The 22,842-nt window shown below is 41.9% G+C and overlaps 4 protein-coding genes across 8 annotated transcripts in view; 2 read left to right on the plus strand and 2 right to left on the minus strand.

Annotated features, from left to right (window-relative positions):
* Positions 1–22,842, minus strand: part of LOC111066770 (venom dipeptidyl peptidase 4) — a 64,438-nt gene that overhangs the window by 24,598 nt on the left and 16,998 nt on the right. For 2 of the 5 annotated variants that reach the window (XM_022355616.2, XM_022355615.2), the window contains exon 1: positions 7,532–7,670. The exons of 2 other annotated variants lie outside the window; for them this stretch is intronic. The gene's annotated coding sequence lies outside the window, so the exon portion shown is untranslated. Of the gene's footprint in view, positions 1–7,531; positions 7,674–22,842 lie in introns of those variants that run through there. One more of the 5 variants, XM_022355612.2, reaches the window with a different exon arrangement.
* On the minus strand, positions 8,416–9,167 carry LOC111066779. The gene has a single exon (XM_022355630.2). The coding sequence runs from the start codon at positions 9,072–9,074 to the stop codon at positions 8,604–8,606; it is 471 nt and encodes a 156-aa protein (XP_022211322.2). The 5' UTR covers positions 9,075–9,167; the 3' UTR covers positions 8,416–8,603.
* On the plus strand, positions 13,244–15,350 carry LOC111066791 (putative leucine-rich repeat-containing protein DDB_G0290503). The gene is made up of 2 exons (XM_022355645.2): positions 13,244–13,310; positions 13,392–15,350. Exons 1-2 carry the CDS (start codon positions 13,299–13,301, stop codon positions 15,348–15,350), a joined length of 1,971 nt encoding a protein of 656 aa, XP_022211337.2. The 5' UTR covers positions 13,244–13,298.
* Positions 15,424–16,145, plus strand: LOC111066778. The gene has a single exon (XM_022355629.2). It carries the CDS (start codon positions 15,478–15,480, stop codon positions 15,946–15,948), a length of 471 nt encoding a protein of 156 aa, XP_022211321.2. The 5' UTR covers positions 15,424–15,477; the 3' UTR covers positions 15,949–16,145.

The following is a 22,842-nucleotide window of genomic DNA, read 5'->3' on the forward strand; positions in this document are numbered from 1 at the left end:
GAGTTCGTTTTGCAAGTAGTAGAAATTTTTCTAGCACACTTTTCCGGGTTCGAGTGGCAAAACTTGAGTTAAACTTGGATTATTATAAACTTGTGCTTTAGGATTAAAAAGTTGCACAATTTTGATTACATTAAATTGAAAGATTAATTGAAAGATACACAAACACCTTAGTAAACGAGGAAAAGGGAAATTGTCTGCCTCAAGTTCTTGATTTTGTGGCTAATCAAGGGGGGAAAAGCCTGAAGCTCATTACAAACGAATTGCCATGGTCTACAAAACACTACAAATTATTATGGGCAGGGGGAAACATGGAATGAGGAAAGGAAAAAAAAACAAAATCAAAATAAACCATAGAAGAACCAAAGAAGCAACAAATTAGCAATAGCCGTTCCTGTATTCCTCTCTTTCCCATTGCTTTTTAGCCTCTCTTTCGCTCTATAAACTGTTACAAGGTTTTGGCCACAAAGTTCCTTTTGTTCTAAGCAAACACAAACACACATATCCATAATGGGCGCTGAGAGCCAGCAGCAGAACCATCCAATCTATCTCTATGTGTGTTTACCAAGAAAGCCTCCAAAAATAGTTGCTCGAAAATTTAAATATTGATTTTGAGCCCGCTCTCTTCTACACCAAATATTTGCAATTCGAGCTGGAGAAAGCAGAAACCAAGAAATGGGCATCTAAGTGGGAGAGCTGCAAATAATATCGGAGTCTTGGTCCTTGCTTTTGTTCTTTGGGCATTGGTTCTTTTCAGATAATTTTTTTGTTTTGGACCCACAGCCTCACCTCTCGGCCTCGTCTTCATCGGGAGCATTTTAAGCATAATTTGCGTGCCTAATAAAAATTTCAAGTGAAATATTCAATTGCAAATAGATAAAAAATAGATTTAATGTCTTTCTACGAGTATTTGTCCGGCATTATCTGAATTCAGTCTAGTAGTTTGGCTGGGCTGGGGGAGAACCTTTTAATCTTGAGCATCACAAAATGAAAGTCACATTTGATGCCTGCTAATTTATAGCACGGGTACTTGATAAGATAATCCAGCCAAAAGCACCCCTTTAGTAACCGCAAAACGGTTCCTGATAATCATATCGTTGATGGGCAACAGTTGGAATTCCTGCTATCGATGACTGCTTAAGCGGGCAGACATGTGATTTATACGAGTATTGTTGGTCGGTTTGATTTCGAGTACTTTTCGTTGCTGATGAAATTATATTTGATAAACAAAAAATTGCTGTACAACTTTGGTCATTGCACTTGCTAATTCGTTTGCATGCCAAAATTAGCCGCATTATTCCAATTGAAAGTGCAAGGGTTTTGGGAAAGGGTGGAAAAAGAGTGCTGCTAGGGTTGATGATGGGGGCTGGAACGTAGAGAGGGAGGAATGAGATAATTAGTTTGCAAGTTCTGTTGAGAAGGCGGGCGAATTATTATGTAGCTGCCAACTTTGACAGACAAGAGCTGCATAATCAGTGTCATCAGATAGAAGTACAGGGCTAGCAGTGCTGCAAAATTATATTGTGCAGTATGGTGTTGCATAATGGCAAGGTGAAGAGAGTGATGACACTAAAACCATTGTCGATTGGTGGAATCAGATGAATGGAATGCATTGGATAATCGCAGTATGATCCTTCTGAAAGGCCTTAAAATATAACCACTGGATTCTAACAGGAAATGATTTTCACAGTTTTGAACTGTTCTGTTCTATTCCCAGTCAGAATTAAGCCATAAATACATTTCACCTATCGCCTGTTTCTAAATTATGAGCTGCACACTTCTGCCACCAATTCAAGGCAGACCATGTCGTTTTATTGTCTTATTTAACCGATTAGATTGCACGGCTCTTGGCCATAAACTTAACAATCCGATTAGACTAATGCTAACGAGCATTCCCTCCCAACAGAAAACTTTAAATTAGACAAAGGCATCGTGCTCTCTCCGGAACTTCAGTTGCTCACAGAAAAGAAGTGGGAAAACACACACAAATTCGCAGAAACTGTGAGGGTAATCAAATGAATTAGACAAGTACGTGCAAGTGCGTTATTTTCAGCACATTAAGTGATGATTTTGTTTTTGTTGCCTCGGGCACAATGACGGACCGACTGGGCGAGAGAATGAGTGAGTGGGCAATCTGGGTTGGCTGGCGGGGGGCTTCCCGGATGGAGCACTCTCCAAAAACTAGACTGAATGAATCAACTCGTCGCGTTGTAATAGCCACTGAAGCTGGGCCCAGCATTAAGACAATCATTTTAATTGGAGTGCCACTTGCGCGCACAGTGCAAGCTATCCAAAAAAGGAAATTCCAACGAGAATGGACGTCGTCTCTCGCCCTCTCTTTATCTCTCTCTCTGACTCATTGTCTGTCTCTGCCAGTCAATGGATGTTGGATGTGGCACTAAACGCTTAATAAAAAGTTTTTGGCTGCAATAGCTTCAGATGTTGTTTTTAGATTTATTTCTTCTGGTATTTACTTTGGCGTCAAACATAATCCAACACTCGAGATAAATAGATTTTATTTAATTTACTGTGATGTTACGGAAGAACTCTGCTGCTGGACGGAATAAAAGAGAATGAGTCAAACTATTGAACAATCGGAGTAAGGAGGGATAAGTACTGAATCTGACACTTTGACTGCATTACTAATCAAGTTCCCAGACGAGGCTATCATCGGTATTGTCAGGATACGGCCACTGCCCTCATTGCTCATTACAGGTAGAATATTACAGATAGTTAAGCTCCAGCTTAATTTTTAGAAAATGGCAGCAATATTTATAATTAAATTCTCTGTCCATCTCATCCGTTTCACGGCTATAAATACATATACATATTCTGGTTCACTTTTGATTAACAATCTAATCAAATGAGTGTGTAGAGAACCAATTGAACTGTCCAGCGAAAATACCGCAAACATGTATATGTTATTAACTTTGAATTAGAATCAATCCGGCAATCTTTCAGAGATCGGGTCCATAAACAATGGCCTGACCACGACCGCAAAGCCGCAATTGGAAATGCCTCATTGGACTGCCACAGTTGCAGCAATGTAATTACTACAGGCTTGTCCTGTTGTTCTGAAATTAATGTGAATTCATTTTTCGCTTATATTTACAATTTTCAAAGAGATGCCTGGCCTTGCCTCTATTTGATTTCACTCAACTCTTTCAGCCAGCACTGATTTACTGATGGTTTCACCAAAAACGAATCTATTACGTTTGTACTTTAATCAGCCTCGAAGCTTTCTGCTCACACGAAGGACAGGACTCTTTGCCATTTTCATTTAAATATGAAAAGATGCCTGTGCTTGTGTGTGAGGTTTGCATAAAAGGCCATTGAGCACGGGTGTTCAAGTATTAGAGGGCTACACTCACACCCACACCCACACCTACACCCTTACGCACACCCATAAGCATACCCAAACGCCTCCTGTTGCCACACTTGTTTGCACATTTCTCATTTGACGCACTCGCTCGGCTTTCAATGTTAATTATACTTGTTGGACACACCCCTTCGCCGCACCCTCCCAATGCCACTCATTATGCAGTTCATATGGGATCCATGGAGCATATAAACCATATAAAAGTGAGCATGTTTTCAACAGATTTTCCACCCTCATCCTTCCTCCTGCTACACATGCCACGCCATACGCTGGCTTGTAAAGCCATTTGCGTGGGCCGTTTTGTTATTTTTTCAGCTTCTCACCATTCGCTCCTTTCGCGTGTGCAACATTTCACCATTTTATTATAAATATGAAAATTAATCACTCAGCTAAGACGAGAGCCAGGGGAAGAGCCGGATCCGAACGCGGAGCTAGTGCCGGAGCCATGTTTCGGTCAGCAAAAATTTGTTAGCCTTTCGAAATGGTCCTTTAATTAGCTCGTTTCAAGCGGAATGTGACGGTTGGTTACCGTTCAGATGCCCTTTTCAGTTTTGCCGACGGATCATGTAAATACTCGTATATTCAGGGAGGGGGTCGGGGAAGTCTCCTCGCAATAAGTAGATGTAACTGTGGGTTACAAAATATTTTAGTCCGGACATTATTACACTGAGAATACTTCTCCTAGTTAAGACAATAGCTTTCTTCTCCACTTTGTTTTCATTTTCGCTCCTTGTCCTATACGCGCACGGATACTAGAATACTTGAAACGTCAAGTTGGTAGTGTCCCTGCCCCTGCCTTGTTGATTTGCCTTTGTTTCAGGCGGCGTGTTATTTTTTATTTCACGCTGGCAACACGCGACGCATACGCAATTTTCCCGCCTCAGATGAGGCTGTGAAATTTGGTCGTCGGTAATGAAAACTATGCCAGTCAAGCAGGGATCAAAAAACCAATGCAGTACTTTTGTCAAATCAGCCGGGGCAGCCGACGCAGACGGAAACGGGGCCAATCTCCGTCAGCTCAACCGAACTCAATTGGGCATGGCGATGGCCAAGTTCTGGTTTTATTTTCATTTTCATTTGCCAAACGGGGCCACTTGAATGCGCAATGAAGCTGCCACCCAGCGACAGGACAGTCGGAGCTGAAGTTGGAGCCAGCAGCCACCAAAAACAACAAGTTTCAGGGGAGCAAGAGAGCGTCAGTCGAACAATTTTGCACTTTTTGCATAAATTATACGCGCTATTCGGTTATTTTCGTTGCAACATTTCCGTTGCAATTTCCGTGACTATCGCTGGATATTTTTTGCCACAGAAAGTGCACTGGAAATCGTAAGGAGAAAGCCCCAAAAAGAGGCCTGGGAGGGAATGAAAAGTGCAACAGCCTCACTCGAGCTTATTGTTGACATTAAGTGCCGCCAGGCGGATCTACTCCCACCATCCACCCCCAGGGAATCCTCATCCCAGCCACAATTCTAGTGTTAATTAAGCTTACAGAACGAGGACCAGCAACGGCATAAAGCTGTTAAGTTTCCGTCCTGCCCTGTGCCAGTCCTCTGTTGTTTTAGCTGGCGGCAGCTTAATTATTTTCATGATTTTTCCATTTACATTTTCCGTTAACATTTTCCTCCCGATTTTCCTTTTGTCGAGTGTTTCTGGTTGTTTGTGGTCATCTCATTAAATTAAATCAATTAATTTTTCTCCGTTCCTACTCTGCATTTATATTTTATTATTTTCGAGCGTTTCACTGAAATGCTAAATAGCTGAGCAGTGAGATTATTTGCATATGAGATTTCATTGGAAGATTGGATTTTGTTTGGTAATTTTTGGTAATTCTTTTTTACAATTGAATTTAGCTGAAATTAACTCGATTTTATTTCAATGTGATGAGCCGATAAACACTATCCGTTCTCTATATATAAGCATAAGAGTACATATGTATACAGATAAATATTTGTAAAGGGAATGACATGTTAGCTTTAATTAGCCACGCCCCATTAACTATTTTGTTGTATTGCTCACTTATGCATTTACATGTGCATGTGAATTATCATTTTATCCCCCATGACTCTATTTAATTTTGCCAACCGATTTTTGTAGACTTTTTTTAATTGAAAACTTTTAAAACCTCGTTTTAATTTAATTTAATTTCCAACTTTTTTCGCCAGCTAGAACCAGAACCAGGTAGAGAGAGAACAAATAAATGCAACTAAAAATAAAACTAAGACAAAAAAATACAAGATTTTGTCGGCTTTTGTTTTGATAAGCTTTGAATGGAGCTCTACGGGTCCATATAGTATACGTATGTGTTCGCAGTTGGCTTTTTGTTGAATTGGAAGAGTTTTGTATGATTACTCTTTTTAATTCTGTTGTGGCAGGGGAATTCTTTAATGGGGGTTTTTTTGAGTTATCGTAGACTATTTACCAAAAGAGATAGAAAATCTGAGATACGCACAGTGGGGTAGACGTTTTCTTCACAAAATGTAGCCATAAATTCAATGTTGAGTTTTCATCAATCAGTTTTTGGAATATTACTCACACGCCGAGTAGTTTGTATCTATAGAACACTGCTAAAAATAGTTTGTGAATGTGTGTATATGTTGGATGTGCATATAGAGAGCGTGGAGCAATTTAAACGGCCTAGATTTCGTGGACAGCTGGTTGAATGCTCGCTCGCAACCCCGCACTCACATAAACACTCATACCCGTACGCTGAAAACATCACAAATTCTATTTTTCAGTTATTTGTTAAAATTGTGATTTGATTGTGTCCTCCTTTCCCACAGGGCATTTCTAGGAATTCCCCCATTATAGCACCTTATCAGTGGCCTTATCTCTGCTCCCAGTTCGCACTTAAATGGTTTTCTTTGGCTTTGACCTTTTCGCCTGACATCTCTAAGCTCTTTTCTGGGAAAGCCAATCATTCCTTTAACGATGATTTGAATATTTGACTTGTCAATTTTTGCATTTTCGTGCGGTTCGTGTAATTATGCAAAGTCTTTGGGAAATGTTATGGATGAATTAGCATGCACCATATCTTAGAGGTTTTTAATGGAAAACAAGTTGCGTGGTAAATGACATGCATACCTCTTATGTTTTTGTAATAAACTATTAAATAATCAAAATTTTCTGTATTTGAAAATACTTGGAAATCGAATTTTTTATTAACTGAAAGTATTTATTTATCACTCGTATTTTTGTATATTATTTATTGTGCTGCCTGAATTATTTTATAGCCAATCTCGTTTATTCAATTATAGACTAACACTTTTTGACTCATTTAGTCATTTATTCATATAATCTTTACAGTAGTTTGCCAATCAGTATTCATAATCATGTTTCTACTTGTATGTATTAGGTGTATTTTTGATTTATTTTAATTCGCTTTTCTTTAAGGTTCCCACACATGGTATTCTCTGTAATTTTCTTCCACTTGACACATTTCTTTGATCACTTCATACGGGGTCTTTTTGACTCTGGCTAGCAGAACCGCAGAGCTTTTCCAATTAGTTTAATGCATCATTTTGTAATTTCGGCAGGAAGCCAAGGAAGTGCTCTTTCATACAAATATGTACTACATATATAGCACATGCATATATATTTTGTTTAGACAGGCACAAGCCAAGTTTCTAACCACTTCATAACACTCGACAGCAAATGTCTTCGCCTGCATTCGTACTTTTTAGCTTTTTCTGTTTTGCTGATGTTGTTTTTATATAAACAAGAAATGCGGCTACAACAAAATATATTACGGCTTGATGCTGCTGTTGGAAAAGTTTATTACGTTTTTGGCTCTTTAGTTGGCTTTTCCTATTTTTGTTCCGTAGACAAAACGGCGGCGGGCACGTCTTCCGGTTGAGAACGGAATCGGAATTATAACTAGGCGAAATTTGATTACGGTTGATGTCAGAGAGACGGAATGGGAATTGCAGAACTTGTTAATTTGAATGGAAACTGAAGGCAACACAGACACAGATAGGGGAACGGGAACAGAATCAGACACCCAAGACAGATAGATAGATATATGGATGATTGCTTGGCGGCAACTGCAGAGGCATTCCTCTCAAAATTCCAATTGATCGAGCCCAATGGAGAGGTCGATGCAATGACTATCCGTCCCCGTATCTGAGGCTGGTTGAGACACGCGAGGGCCCAACTTACATATACTCCCACACGCACACGGAGACGCACACCACACGAAAACTGACTTTCGCGGAGGAGATTTTCTCAAAGGGAAACCAAGTCCGAACCGAAACCGAACCGTTACGAACCGCACGTGGCGACAGTCAAGCGGCAACTGAATTCAGCCCCAGCTGGAGAACGGCAGAGCGTTCAGCCAGAGTTTGCGGAGCAGAGCGGAATCGGCTCAGAGCGAAACCTGACGTGAGTGGAAAGCCGGCGAAAGAGCATAGCAAAACAGAACAGCGAGAGCCCAGAGAGAGAGTGTGAGAGAGAGTGAGTGAGAGAGTGGGCTCGCGCAACAGGTTGCTCTTCTGGTCATTTAGCCTCGTTAAGAGTGCACGACCATGCTCCTCTTTGGGTCACACTCTGCGTATGGGCGATGTACATAAATACATACATACATACATTTGAACGTATGGCTAACAATGTTCTTTGTGTGTGTGTGCGTGTCGGCAAATCACCGACAAATTGTTCAGAAAGTACACATGACTCGGATTACGAAATGGGTTTGTCTTAGCCTGCAGCTCCTACCTTGGTCATCTCGTCCAGTTGTGGCTTGTCAAAGTAGATATACGTATACGTACAATAATTCTGCGATGGAAACACCAGCGCAGAGCTGGGCATAGATCCAAATAATCATGAGATTTCTAGTCCTGTTTTCGGCTCTTGTATAACTTATATCGATTATATAAATGAAGGAAATTTGAGAACAAATAAGAATACTTTCACAATAATATTGCTAGGAGGCTACTAATTTTGAGAACTATATCATAACAAAGGTACTGCTCTCATTCAGGGTACTTGATTTTGTATCTCCGAAGAACACGACCAAAATGGAGCAACCAAAGTCCTTCTGATTAATTTCTGATGGAACCGCTTGGGACGCTCTCAACTCCAAATTTTAATAAAAAATCAATACGAAATAAATAACACAAATTTAAAAACACTGTAGGTGTGGATGGCACTGTCAGCTAATCAGGAGGTAGTTTTGACTACCAAAACCATCACTGTAGCGTGTCTGTGTGTCTGTCAATGGTGTAACAGCGCCTATTCAAGGGGAAAACTCATCAGAAGACTCTGCAACAGTCTGGGGGTCCGAGTCTGGATCTGGAACTCTCTGCAGAGCTGGATCAGTGTCCAATGTGACGATTGCCACATCGCATGGTTCAATCGATTCAGATTCAGTGACCGTGTGCAGACAGTGAGCGACAGATTCAAATACTGAATTGGATAGAGAAGCAACCACGTTATCTGCCATTATATTGTATATATCCCTGACCACAATTTCCACATCGGCTGGCTCTGGCTCACTGATCGAGGCCAGGGCATTGTGAACAGTAACCTTTATCTCCTGTAGCTGGTGGTTCATGGCTTCGATTCTCCGAAGACTTTCGCGGGAAGTCTGCAGGGCAATACTGATGCGGTCGCACAGTGCCTGATGTTCAATCCGCATATTGGCGGCATTCTCCCGAAGACATTCCAGTAGCATGCAGCGGTGGCTGGTAGTCATCATGGCCATCATGTGTACTTGCGCATTTACAGAAAATATAATATTTTCATATACCTGTACGAGTATATCTTACTCGGTAAGAGCTGGGGCTAATACTGATACTGTCAGAGAGAAGGAGAAACTGTAGCCTGCTGTGTTTGTTGCTCAATTAGATGATTGTCATCAATTATAATAATTGACTGAGTAAGCCGATTAGTTGGCTTATGAATTAAACATTATGAGAGTTTCCCACAGGCACCCACCTCACCTCCTCCTGACCATGCCACACCAGGCGAAAAATCAATGTCGCAATAAACATAATCGTCATTAGCTTATGCTTCTCAAGAGGCCGAGGGACCCTTACACCACAGGAAGGACATTTTTATGACAGCATCGTTGCCTTTGCCTTTGGCTTCTGCTTCTGTTTGGCGGTGCATTCATAATTGATCCTGGTCCTGTGGGCACCAGCGTGTCCTTTGGGACGAGATAAGCGTTTAAGCAAAATTAGGACTAAGAGCTTTAGTATCATTTCATTTGGTGCCCCAACCAAAGGGATTCCCGAGCCACATTCCCTCAATCTCTTCATCTGTATTCTTTTTTTTTCTATTAATTTAAAATGAGCCAGAATGGGGAAAAAAAGCCCTGTTAATTGGTCAAAGCACTAATTTCACTTCAAGAAAAGGGGAGAGTAAATACATGCGACTTGAAGATGGGACCGGCAACTTTGCAGGGAATATAATACAATTGGTAAGAAGTTTGAAGGAACTTAGAGTTTTATAACTGTTAAAGTTTTTTTTTTATTAATCGTTCAATTATTATTATTTAATTATTTTCTCACACCCCAACCGGAGATTTGAATGGTACGTAAGTATATTTTATTTGTCGTCTAATTGCAAGAGTATATAAACCTCGGTGCGCCGAATCCTATTTCTTACTGGTTACTAATTAGATTGGTAGACAAATAAGACTGGCTCAGCTGCCTTGCGGTCTAGGTCAGTGTCAATATGATGAGGGTTTCTTGAGGTTAGGAATTGCGTTTACTGCTCTGTCAGCTGGTAAAAGAGGAAGAAGGAAATTAAACTGAGGGGATCAGCTATAGTAAAAATAATTTAAAGCCTATGATTTTTCGTTGAATAAACGGAGGAAGTGGATACATTTTAAAAGAGAACCATACACATTCTGATTGAGTCGGAGTCCAAAAATTATAAAATTGAGTATACCTCAGAATTAAAAATATTGCATTAATAAATTATTTACGTTAATCTACTGCAAAGACTAGGAAAACTCACAATTTAATTTCATTTTCACCCATTACTCGCCCCGTTCAACACATGCCCGCAGCAGCCATAAAGTAAATGGGAAATTCTATATATTTTCCATTCCATCATTCCCTCCACCAGCGCCTCTAAGCCGACTATGCAAATTGAAGTCAAGAGGCATTAAGTCGAATCCCGAAACTAAAATGCTACTCGATGACACAATTGTCAGGGCTTTATCGGCTTATTCCTATTCATGAGTGCAGACACTCACACAGACCTATGAGCTGGTATCGCAAAGAAAAAAGATTTGGGAATTTTCAACAGTTTTCTCAACTTTTTCTAGCTGGTGTCGAACTCTTGTGCATACATGCACACATGCATATATCAGATAAACCATTTTTCAACTTTAACTGGAAGCTGACATCATGGTGAAATGTTGAAAATATTTTTGACTGCGTGGGACAGAACGTTTTCAGGTTTGAATAGGTTGAGTTTGTGTTTAAAATTATAAGCGCAAAAATTGCAATGTGCATCGATTCGTCTGATAAAGCTTATGGTTTCGCCTATGGTATAATATCAAGTCTAGTTGAAAATTTCACAAAGTTGCAATATTTTCCACTCTTACTCCCATCTCATATTTGTTCCCTCCATTAATGGTTATTTTGTGTGCAGAAAATGTAAATGACAAACACCTTTTGACATCTCCAAGCTTTTAATTGACAAATTTAAGCTGCTCTTTGTGGACATTGCCATTGCCTTGTTGTCCAGGGGCTGTAAAGTGCACACGTTAACTCTTTAAACCAAAGTGAATTGAAAGCAGGATGCAATCGACCCGAGAAATGCAGTTAACTAAGGATCTGTCAACGTTCTCTCTTCCAGCCATCCCTCCAGCCCAGTTTGAAATTGATGTGCGGCTGAAAGGTGATTTATTGCGACCAATGAGGGAAAGGACTCTCTCTCCCTCTCTCTATCTGTCTGGTTTTGTGTTTGCCCAACAAGTTTTGGTTAGGTTTTCGTTATGCTGTAGTTTATTTTGTAATTCAATCAAGGAGACCTTTTTCAGCATTTCCAGCATAATTGATGATGAATACCGAACACTAAAAAGGCTAAATGTCACAAAAGAGACGGGTTCATATACATAGGCCAATAAATTCTACCATAATATCTGCTACATACTGTGGGAATGAGTAGGAGTTCGAATCGAATAAGCACACCGAAAAAAAGAGAAACAAGTTAGGAATCTGAATTCGGTTCGTCTAGGTTTGTATACTCTTCTATTTCGGAGCTCAATAAATCTATCGCTGAATCCTTCCTAATCGCATTTCCATCCCTCCATATGTTGATACTACCGAAGCTGCATGTACATACATACATATGGACATGTGTGTAGAAACTTTTGTGAAACCATCGATTGCTTATATCGATCGATGGCCGATCGAATGATCGACAAGATGATGCACATGGATGCTTCAACAAAAGTTTGTTGCATTACGAGTATTCAAAGATGAATTATAACACAATAAAAATAAAGGAGTATATATTTTGTACGAGCATCAACTTTTCCTCCTCGTTTCACTCCAATGAATCCAATAAGTACTCGTAAGTCATTTGACAGTCTAAATAGCTCTGGACCCAAATCAATATAAAAATGCCAGCTATACAAAAAAAGCAGCACGAAATTCCAAGCAATTTTTTACGAAAATTTTACACTCGACTGAGTATTTTGTATTAATTTTTCGGGACGAGAGTGGATGAAGTGATTGAAGATGTGGAAAAATGTTTCCCTTAAAGTTGTTCAGCGTAATATAAACTTGCCCGGAATCGTGGAGATTGCCTTGAACTTTACTCATTATCCCGACTATTAACTGTCGCTCTACAGGCATGCCGATATTCGCGAGTAGGAGCTCGACTCAACTATGCCAACTACTTACAAAAGTTTCCCTTGGCTCCTCCAAGGCATAACACCTATCATTTGCATCTGTCTCCGCTGTCTCACGGACACTTCCTCCTGGTTGTCGCAGGCATCCATATCCGTGTCCGTGGCCGTGTCACTTGGCAGCCAACGCAAGTCAAACACGAAAAGTTCGATTGCATTTTTGGTGGTTTTGCTTTCCGCTTTCAGCTTCCCGCCCCTTCACTTGTGCGGCACGTGTCTGTGGGATGACGCATACACCACGTTGCGCGAATGTTGACTAATTAAACTAATCTGTCCGCCTGCCTCGATGGCTGAGCAAACACCTTGAGCTGAAATTATTTCGGATTGCCTCCCATGCTGTGCTACTCGTATGTTTCACAGACCGCAGCACAAAAGTATATTTCACTTTTATTTCCAACTTTTGCTGTGATTTCAGTTTCGCTTTCCCCATTTTTCAGGGGTTTTTCCCGCTTTGCAATTTAATTTTTGTACTTCTCTTTTTCGGCTTACTCGCCATGTTTGCGTAGCTGAAATTGTTTTCCATTTGAGGTGGCCCGCATCGCCCTCGCCCTCGGGGATCGAGCAGAGTCGGTATGCCGGAAGGAGACACAAGAGATATACGAGTATGTAGGGCTGGGGACGGTTTAGAGTCGCAATTTGGGGTTTGGTACTGTGTTGGGTATCTGTTTCAAGTGGCACAGGACCCACAACCTGTGCGATGATAACCAGTAAATGCTGCTCTGGGCATTGGGTATTGCATTGGGTTGGCCACATAATTCATTCCATTCACTAGCGGTATTTATATGCTTGGATAAGCTTCGCGACTGTCGAAAATAGGGCCAGTAATGCTTTAGCTACTAAAGTGCACATTCACTCTGTCGATAGACACTGCTCTCTCTTGAGACTGAAACTGTTCAGCCGCCCCTTCTTTTTTTGTTAATAAGCGCACCATGCAAATCGATTGGTGGTCTCTACTCCAAGAGAACCCAGAGCTCTCTGCTGCACACCAGTAGGTGCGGGCCCGTTAGTACAACTTGGCAGACCGGTGGCACAGAAACGTGGACCGCAACAAACGTGACAGAAATGAAACCAAAGGTGAGTTCAATGAATCGGACAGATGTGTAGGGGAATAGGGAGTGCGAGAAGCTCATTAAAAACTGCCAATGTCATGCACAGATATCGTTAAAGGCGCTGCTGCTTCTCCTATCAGCAATTGCGGAGGCGAGCTCTGGCGAGCACCACAACAAGAATGATAGAGGAATAATCTATGGCTCTGCCAACAGCTCCAGCTTGATGCAGGGAAACACTAGAAGTACGGTGGACAAGGAGTGCCAAGATTTCAACCAGATAGCAAGGTGGATCAATCAGCAGGTGGTGGTGACCGGGAAACTAACGCGGTTCAATCAGCGTCTGGGCCAACTGCTTCAGGCCCTCAATAACACCGCCCCGATCGAGCACTGCTGCTTCTACGAAAAGACCACAATGGACAAGGTAATGGAGTACTTAAACAACCTGGCCGAAGACCAAGGCAGTTCGGTGCAGGGAAATTGGAATCCTCTCAAGACAAGCGGTGAGCTGGGCCAGGACCTGGACAACATTCTGGCCCAGATGGGAAAGCTCATAAGCCGGGACATAAAGAGCTGTTGTGATCAGCTGGTTAAGGACCTCAAGAAACAGGAAGAAAACCTGCAGAACAACTTGGAGGAGCAACGGAAGAAGCTGGAAAAAGCCAATGGAGAGCATGGCAAGGCGATGGGGGAGCTGCAGGAAAGGCAAGCAGAACTAGAGAAGCAGCTGGCGGATTTACGGGAACAGCTGGAAAAGTTTGAGGAGAAGCTAAGAAAGAGCGGAGAAAGTTTCAGCGCCAAATGCTGCGCGAAACTCGATGAGAAATTACAGGACTTAGAGAGCCGAGCCACGACGGCCAAGAATGAGGGTGTCGACAAGGCTAAGGAGTTTGAGAAAAAGTTGGACGATCTTAAAGATGGACAAAAAGGTCACGAAGACAAGCTGAATGACATCCAGAGAACAATAAGCGAAAGAAAGGGAAATATATCAAACGCCCTTGACATGTGCAAAGAGAACTGCGGCACTGGATCGAATGGAGGATCAAACCCAGGCACATCCGATCTAGAAACTAAAATTGAAGCCTTAAAGAAACTAGTCAAGGATCTTTCCACAAGGATCGCTGATCTGATCCCTTCAGATGTGTCTTTCGACATGAAAGAGAACATTAAATCTTGTCAAGATATTGGAAAACTGCTATCCAATATAGAAACTCTGCTTCAACAGTCTATGAAAGGACACAATCCAGCCGGACAACCAGCTGAAATCAGTAAAGAAGGGGCCCCATCTGATCTCTCTGATGGGAAGTTCGACGGTCGCATCAAGGACCTGGAAAGGCAAGTGAAAGAGCTGCAGACACAAGTGGGAAGGTCCAGGCACTGCTGTAAATTCCTCGAGGGTATCGGGAATGATGCCAATCAACTAAAAATTAATGTCGACAAAATAAATGAAACCTTCACCGATCACATTAGCGATTTGGAAAAGAAAACGGGGCATCTTCGAAAAAAGGTGGATGAAGCTCTTGGAAAAATAAAGAAGCTTGTCCCCCACAAAGGCTCTGGCGATGGCAGTGGCAGTGGGAGCGACGACCTGCTAATGGACATTGACAGAGTTAAAGAGAATCTGGACAACTCCACGAGAGATATCGAAAATCTTCAGACTCAGCTGGATAATATGATGGGTCACATTTCGGTGCTAACGAAAACTGTCAAGGATAAGTTCGCCATGACAGAGGATCTCAAGACGCGCCTGCTTCAGTTGGAGAAAGTTTGCGAAGACCTAAGAAAGGATGTTGAAAGGGCTCTGAAGCTGGTCCAGCGCATTGATGACCTGGAGAAACGACTTGATGATGCGTTGGAAAAACAGAAGCAGCTGGAGATCCAGGTGAATAGTTGCCTTGCCAAGTGCAAGACTTTGGACTCGATCGATGATCTCATAGATCGCATTGAGGATCTGGAGAAGGTGGCCAAAAGCAAAGTCAAAACTACACGGCCGCCACGGCGTACCACCAAGAAGACAGATGCGTGGGTGGGCGGGATCGATATGGTGACCCCATTTATCCAACCTTAATAAATAAATATTCGTATCAAACTTTGAGAGATAACCTGGTGTCTTTATCCTATTAGAAATCGAAATTGAAACCCACGTTGAGTACCCGGCTAGCCTTGACTTATTACTCAGATATGTTACAATCAAAATGTTCAAATTGAAAACATTGCGAGGTGAGGAGACGGGGCTCGAGTCTGGCCTGCAAGTCTGCAAGAAGTTGGAGGACGATCTAGTGGAATGCCTGAATGTCGTTGACCGTCTGAGCCGGAAATACAAAGATCCAGTTGAGGATCCCGTGCCCGTGAACAGCTTGGGTTCACCGTCTACACTAGAGACAAGCAGCTGCTCCGACCTTAGTGGCAATTCCTTGTTGCGGCAGGACCCGGAGGTGGAAGCGATAAGCACACCAGTCGGAGCCAGGAGCGGGCAACAGCTGAGCAGCTCTTACGTGGATATGCACACGAAATGCATTAAGATTAAGCGCGAACTGGAAGGCACGATTTCGCTCAACAAACAGATAAGCGAATTGGCATATCGTCAACGGAAAAATGACTATAGCATTCCCGAAGAGATCACAGTCTACCTGGAGAATATGAAGAAGAAGTCCTCAAAACAATAGAGGTTGTTGCTGTTGCTTTTTATTATATTCCATCAAAGTTTTGTCTGCCGGTGATCGGGACTCAGAAATTGAACATTTTCTCGACACTTGGCAGCTTTTATTAAAAATTACTGTCACCATAAGACGAGACAGAGAAGTTGAGCAACTTTCAAAACTCATTTGGCTTGACATGAAAATAAGGCAAAGTTTTTCACTGTTTTTATACCCGGTAATCGTAGAGTTCAGGGGTATATTGTACTCGTGAAATGTTTGAAACAGACCACAAGAATTATTAATGATCGTTCCTTCCTCTCCCGATAATCGACAGACAGATTTTGAAGATGTGTATCCAGAACTCTCGAGATAGAGGCATTGTCGATTGTTCCAGATTCTCTTGTCGATTCCAGCCTTACTAGCTTCCTTACTAGCGGGTATATTATAGACGGAATGTCGACTATAGCGCTTCAACTGCTCTGCTCTGTCGCAACACATATTTTGCTGTGCCCAACGACGAGGCGGACGATGATAGAACAGGAACAAGTCAACTGCATGTTTGTGTTTATGTGCACGACAATGTGTAAATACAAATACTCGGGACAGGCGAAAGAATATGGGGAAAATATGAGAAATTGCCAGGGCAAAACTTGAGATAATGTAATGCAAAAGTGGCCCTGGACCAGCACCAGGACCAGGACCAGGACAGACGCAAGTTTTTCCCAACGCTTTTTCAACTTTGTTTTTTCCCTCTGCCCTTCCGAGGGTATGTGTTTGTATGTAAGAAAATATTTGTGCGCGCCAAAGTTGAACATTATTTTTTGTGTTGCCTCGAAAGGGGAATCCCCGCACTTCGTTAGAGGAACAAGTAGCCGGAGCCGGGAGCTGGTCAGCTGGACAGGGAAAGGACATAAAACAGTGAAGTTTTGCATATTTAAAGTAATATCAAGGGGGAAAACGAAACTTTTCCTTTTCATTATTATTCTTGTTTTCTGTTATTTCTTTCGATATTACCCCAAGGGGTAGAAATGTGGAGCGGGAGGGAGCTCTGTTCCATTGAATAAGCACACACAAGCAGTGGTCCTAAATTGGGTTCAAAAGGTGTTCATTGAGTGAGTGCTGCGGTCATTCATAATGATGGGGTCCAGGGTACTGGGGAGTAGAAAGGACTTTCAGTTGGAGCGGACGGGAGAGGGAAGAGCAGGCGAATGAATGAAGAGCATTGAATGAAAATGCAGTTTAGTTTCCTTTACGCTTTAAAGAAAGCTAAAATTGTGCACATTTCTAATACCCCACCTAACCGCAATCACCTCAATCGGATCATCATTCTGATGGCATAGCAATGCATTTTCTGCACTCATTGTATGCCCATAAAATTGCAAACTTTATGGTACTTTCTTTTTATGTATATAGTTTTTCGTTCTTTCTGTTTCCTCGAAACAGTCACAGCTAACATTGCCATTAAAATCCGCTTTATGGGGCCTACGTCTCTGCTCGGTCATCGATTGATAGAAGAACGGAAATTTATTAGCTCTTTAATGGCCTATCCAGGACTGACCAGGCCGGGCCACAGAACCAACTTGGAATAATGAGAAGTGCTGGCTTCGACTCTGCCGATTCCGAAAGCAAGCCGAACGTGTTGTAAGCAGCCACACCACCTAATTGTTGAGACAACAACAGCTTCCTTTGGACCAGATGTGTCTTGGTCTGGCCCAGCTTAAATGAAAATACAAGCCAAAAATCAAAGTCTAAACATCCCCCAATTGTTGTTCACTAAACAGACTCCAGATTGGGGCATGATTGTACGAGTATGTGCGTATATCTGCGATATCCTGTATGCTTTCAACCTCATGCTCTAGCTAAGTGTATCCGGAATTGTTCAATACCAATGGGAACCGCAGCAAACTTCTCCGTGGTTTCGTCAGAGCCAGAGCTCTCGTTGTCCGGTTGGCCCCTTTGTGTGCGTTGCTGAGGCCATTTGAGGCCATAGGAGATTTTGCAAACAAGTTTGTTTAATTAAGATTTCCTGCGGGTCAGTTGATTGACTTTAAGTGCCGAGAACTAACCAAATTAATGAGGGAACTCCCGGCAGAGCCTCAGGACAAGAAGAGAAGAGGCGTCTGGCGAAATCCCATCCACAAAGACTGAACGAGTGAGGGCAAGATTCTATCGGAAGGAACTGAACCCTTTAGGATGAATAAATGCATATTTGCTCAATTAACTTCCGTGGTGAGATGGTTGGGATAGGCATCCACAGGGATGCGAGCTTCTGTTTCTCTAGACTTCCTTTATTGCTACTAATACATAATTACTTCCGATATTTTTTTTATTAAATTAAAATTGGTTTATAGCACTATGCAGTTTAGTTATTGCTTTATTCGTTTATGAAGTTTAAGTATTTATTCAACCGTGCAGCTGAGTCCGTGTCCCAAAAGAGGTTCCAGGCTAACTAAATTAATGGCACAGCCAGGAGGGTAAATACCGAAAATAGAGACCCAGAAAAAACCGAACACATTCCTTGAGAGGACCACAGCTCATAAATATGTATGTATGAATCCCCGAGGGGCAGAGGCAAACACGCTAAGCACTTCCGTATGAATAAATATTTAATCAATCAATTTCGACAATTTTCCCTTTTCGAGGCTCGTCAAATGCATAGCATAAACTGAATGGATACATTTTCATCTACCCACGATGATAGGAATGATGAGGTTGATGAGATTGAGAGTGGGGGTGGGGATGGGAATGAGCATACGAATGGGGATGGGGATGAGGATGGGATGCCTTTGTCGCTGTCGTTGAAGCATAAAACAAGTCAGACACATAAAAGAAGATTTGATTGAAATGCTAATTTCCACAGATTACAGCCAAGAGTTTAACTCAAGAAAATAACTCGAGTCCATTTGGACTTAGTCATCATCATCATCAGAAGGAGCAATAGCCTTCAAAGCAATGGCATGACAGGACACTTCTCAGTCGAAGCCCATCAGCCGCAGCCCTGTTTAGCTTTAGTTTCAGTTCCAATTTCGGTTTCATTTTCAATGCGATTGATTTCCACGAATGCTCATTTCCCACACTCTTTCCCAGCTGCGATTATCGAATCGTTGTTAGTTTGTCCACTGTCTGTGACAGGTTACGTTGAACTTGGGGATTTAATGGCGCTGGAGCTGGCTCTGACCCTGTCTCTGTTCAAGGTGGGTTCGATATTCAAACTGTTCACCTGTGCGTGCGTTCAAATTTGACGGCATACTGCAGGTAATTTGAAGTGCTCGTAGCTCTGAAGGCTTTGCAGACAAGTAAGTATTTAATCTGCATATATGGTTCATTGGCTCATTCTCTCAACTCTCGCAGACCAGTTATTGCAAACAGTTTTTAATTTCAGTTTATTTTTATTGACTGATAAAACCATTCCAATTGTCTTCTTTCTTTAAGTTACTGTTTGATATTGTTGAAATATGATTTCTGAAACCCTACTCCGTTTAATTTATGTAGGCCGATTTCTTAGGTTCTTTCCCAGAGATTTTTTGCAAAAGTCAACATAAAAGCCCTATAATTTATCTCCGCCTCCGAGCACTGTTACTCTGCGTGCATCACTCTGAGCATCTCTCCCACTCCTAGACTAACTCTCACTTACTCATCCGAGTGAGTTGGCCTCAGTCAAGTTGGTTATCACACGCAAAGAAGAGACGCACAACATTGAGGCAAAGTTAACTTAAGCATGAAGCTGAAGTTGTTGCAAAATGAACGACTGTGAACGAGTACAGGAGTCTGGGACTGCGACAACCCATACCAGCTACATTCCCCGACTATGAAAAACTGTCAGAGAAACAGCAGTGCCAGTCGCCGCGGAGGGAGCAGCTGCAACGTGCCACAGTTGCAGCAGTTGAAGTGATAAACGCGCAGTGCAATGGTTGCCGTTGCTGTTTCTGTTGCTGTTGCCGTCGAGATTTGCCATCTGACAAAATGCTTTTGACATTTTCGCAAGTTAACAATAAAAATATTTCATATAATTTAACGCTGCTGTGTCAACAATTTATGGCGAATTATCTTCAGCTTTGGCTCCGGGTTCGGCCCGGCCCTGTCACAGCTTCTGCCAATAGTCGGGCTTGAGAATGCTCTATCATATTTATTGCTTTTAGCATATTTGTTTGGGCTCCAGGCAATCTGTCTTTGTGTGCCGCAAAATGCAAATTCTCAGTCTCAAATTTTCCGACTCTGGTTTTCATTTGAGGTTCGGCAAAGTTTTTGGGAAAACAAAAAGCCCTTGACAAAGTGCAGCTGCTCGGAAGTGCTTCGGGTACAATTTTTTGAAGGGCGGTCAATGAAAACTTTATTTGCTGCCGAAAGAACAAAGCCAGAACTTCAGCATGAGCTGGATGGTCTCGTTGGGGATGTGTGTGTGGATAGAAAGTCTCAAATAAATTGTGAATGTCAGGGAAAGTGGCACAAATTTTTGTGGAAGTGTTCATATGAATGATATTTTGTTTTGGGCGCAGATTCAGTTCGGGAGACACCTGAATTATAGTTTTATTCTCAGTTCTTCAGAATTGAAATTATTTACACCGATATAAAGTATTTTCGTGGAGCATGGTGCTAGGCTAGTCGTCTGGACTAGTTTCCTTTAATATTAAATTGTTAAATGAAAGGCAATAAAGGGGAACCATTTGTATTGTGTTGTTTTTATTCTGGTATTATTAAGTCAATATTTAAGACAGGATTTGGTTCTTAATTGTTGTAATTTTTTTGGAAGTTTCCTTAGGCATTATTGAATTGGCATTCAGAGGTCCGTAATAGCTTTCTGATTCTCTTCTAGTTCTCTTCCTCCTTTTCTGTCAGGATCTCTTCAGTTATCGGAAGGGGTTTTGAGCCCCCTGGACCTTCAGTCATCTTTTCCAGCGCAGTCATATCGATATTGGCCTGCTTGGATTCACCATCACCACCCGCTTTCTTAGCCTCACCGGCATCCATCAACCTGCCGGGCAGCTGAGCCTTCAGGTCCCGCTGTAACTGATTAACCAGTGTACAGCTCGAACTCACGCGTGCCATGACCCGCGCCATACGCTCCTGAATTCCAATCATAATCTGATCGAACTCAGTGATTTCTTCAGTATCTTCTTCGGTAGCCGCAGCTCCCAAGGCCAAGTCGACATGATTGTTGCTGTTGTTAGTGTCGGAGTTCTCCACGAGTTGCTTATCTTCCAGTAGAACCTTGCTCAGAGATTCCTCTGATGGTTTATCGGACATTTTCGAAAAAAAACATATACATATATATTTTAGCTTAGTTATTCAGGAATTACAAATTGTCAAAGGGAATTGGAATGAAAAGAGGAAATGTCACAGAGAGCTATCCAGCCAATCGTCGCCTCCTTGAAGCGAAGTCAAGTGTAAAATGTGTCCAGCTGAGATATAAAAGCTGAAATCAATTAAAGCCATTTAAGAGAAAAACGAGCAAAGGATATGGATGTCGACTGCCGCCGTTGCCAGGGCACCAGGCAAATAAATCACGGAAACGACTTGGCGAAGGGTGGGGTCTGTTGGGGATAAAAGTTGCGCCACAGTTGAATGGAGGGAACGAAATCAAAGTCTATAACTTAACGACTGCAATGAGAGTGATGCTGATGACGATGTCCTCGAGGTTCGCACACACACAGCTCGAACCCCACCCCACTGAAACCCAAACGAAAAAAGAAGACAAAGCCCAAAAGACGGAAATGCAGCATTCATTCTCTCGCCTCGCTGGGGGACTGGGACTGCTGCTTCCTCCTTCGCTGCCATTACTCTTTCACACTGTTTTCGCCTTCATGTGCTAAATATTGGCCCATATTCTCCCTCAGCGTAATAAACCAATAAATCTGCTAAAGTATTTTGCAATGGTTTGACATTGTCTTTTTTTAATAAATTCCACTACTTGCAAATGTGCTTTTTTTCAGTGTACTATCTGTCGTCTCTATATACATATGTTCATGTATCTATCCCATGAACGGGCTGATAGGCATGTTCATGGCTGTGGTCAGGTATGAAAATTCTCCTTACTATATTTTCAGGGATTCTGTGAGACTCTTAACTATTAATGGCTTTGGCCTGTTGAAGTATTTCCGTTTGAAGGCTTGTAGTCAAAAGTATTTTAATCAGATATCGAGCTATAAAAGGTCTACCTAATAGAAAGATTCTCAATCTGATGAAATTTTCGAAAATATTCTTTGAAAAGAAGGAAACTAGATTTCCTTTCTACTCTTCCAAGTTTGTTCGCTGATATTAAATTAAATATTAAATTCCATAAAATTTTCATTCAGACCATGAACCAGCTGTTGGCTAATCTGTTGCCCAAATTACATTGCAACATGTGGCTTCCTCACAGACACATAACTAATTGATGATCTAATTGAATGCTGTCCAACCATTTCTCATTCGTTTTGTTCCTGCAACATCTGTCAGATCCATCACAATAAATAACCATATACTTATAAGGAGTGTTTCCAACATTAAAATCCCATCATGCTTGAGATTAATGTGAAAAGGTCACGCCCAGCCCCTTCTCGAGGAAGGAAAAGCCATTCACTTTAGCTAGACTTTGACATTTGCCTTCGCCTTTGCCTTTTCTTTTGTTTTGTTTTCTAGGCGACACACGTGACAATGTCGGGGCAAACATACCCATACTCGTAAATGCCGTGTGTCAACATCCAGGTCGCTGAGAAGTAAAGTGAAAATGAAAATGTCTTTTTATCAACTTTTGGTGGCCTTTGCTGGCTTTTGTTGTAGTTTTTACATTTGTCTTAATTAGGGGTTGGGGGAGAAATAGAAGCCACTTGAGGAAGTGTGCTGGAAGAGCCATCAGCTGCCGCTAGCACTTCTGCACTGACTTGTCTGACTTTCCTATGCTTCCCCTGCTCTCCTCTGTGGGCCAACACGTGTGCGACTTAA

Source organism: Drosophila obscura, unplaced genomic scaffold (genome assembly GCF_018151105.1).
Source record: "Drosophila obscura isolate BZ-5 IFL unplaced genomic scaffold, ASM1815110v1 contig_189, whole genome shotgun sequence".
In the NCBI taxonomy this organism is placed as follows: domain Eukaryota; kingdom Metazoa; phylum Arthropoda; class Insecta; order Diptera; family Drosophilidae; genus Drosophila; species Drosophila obscura.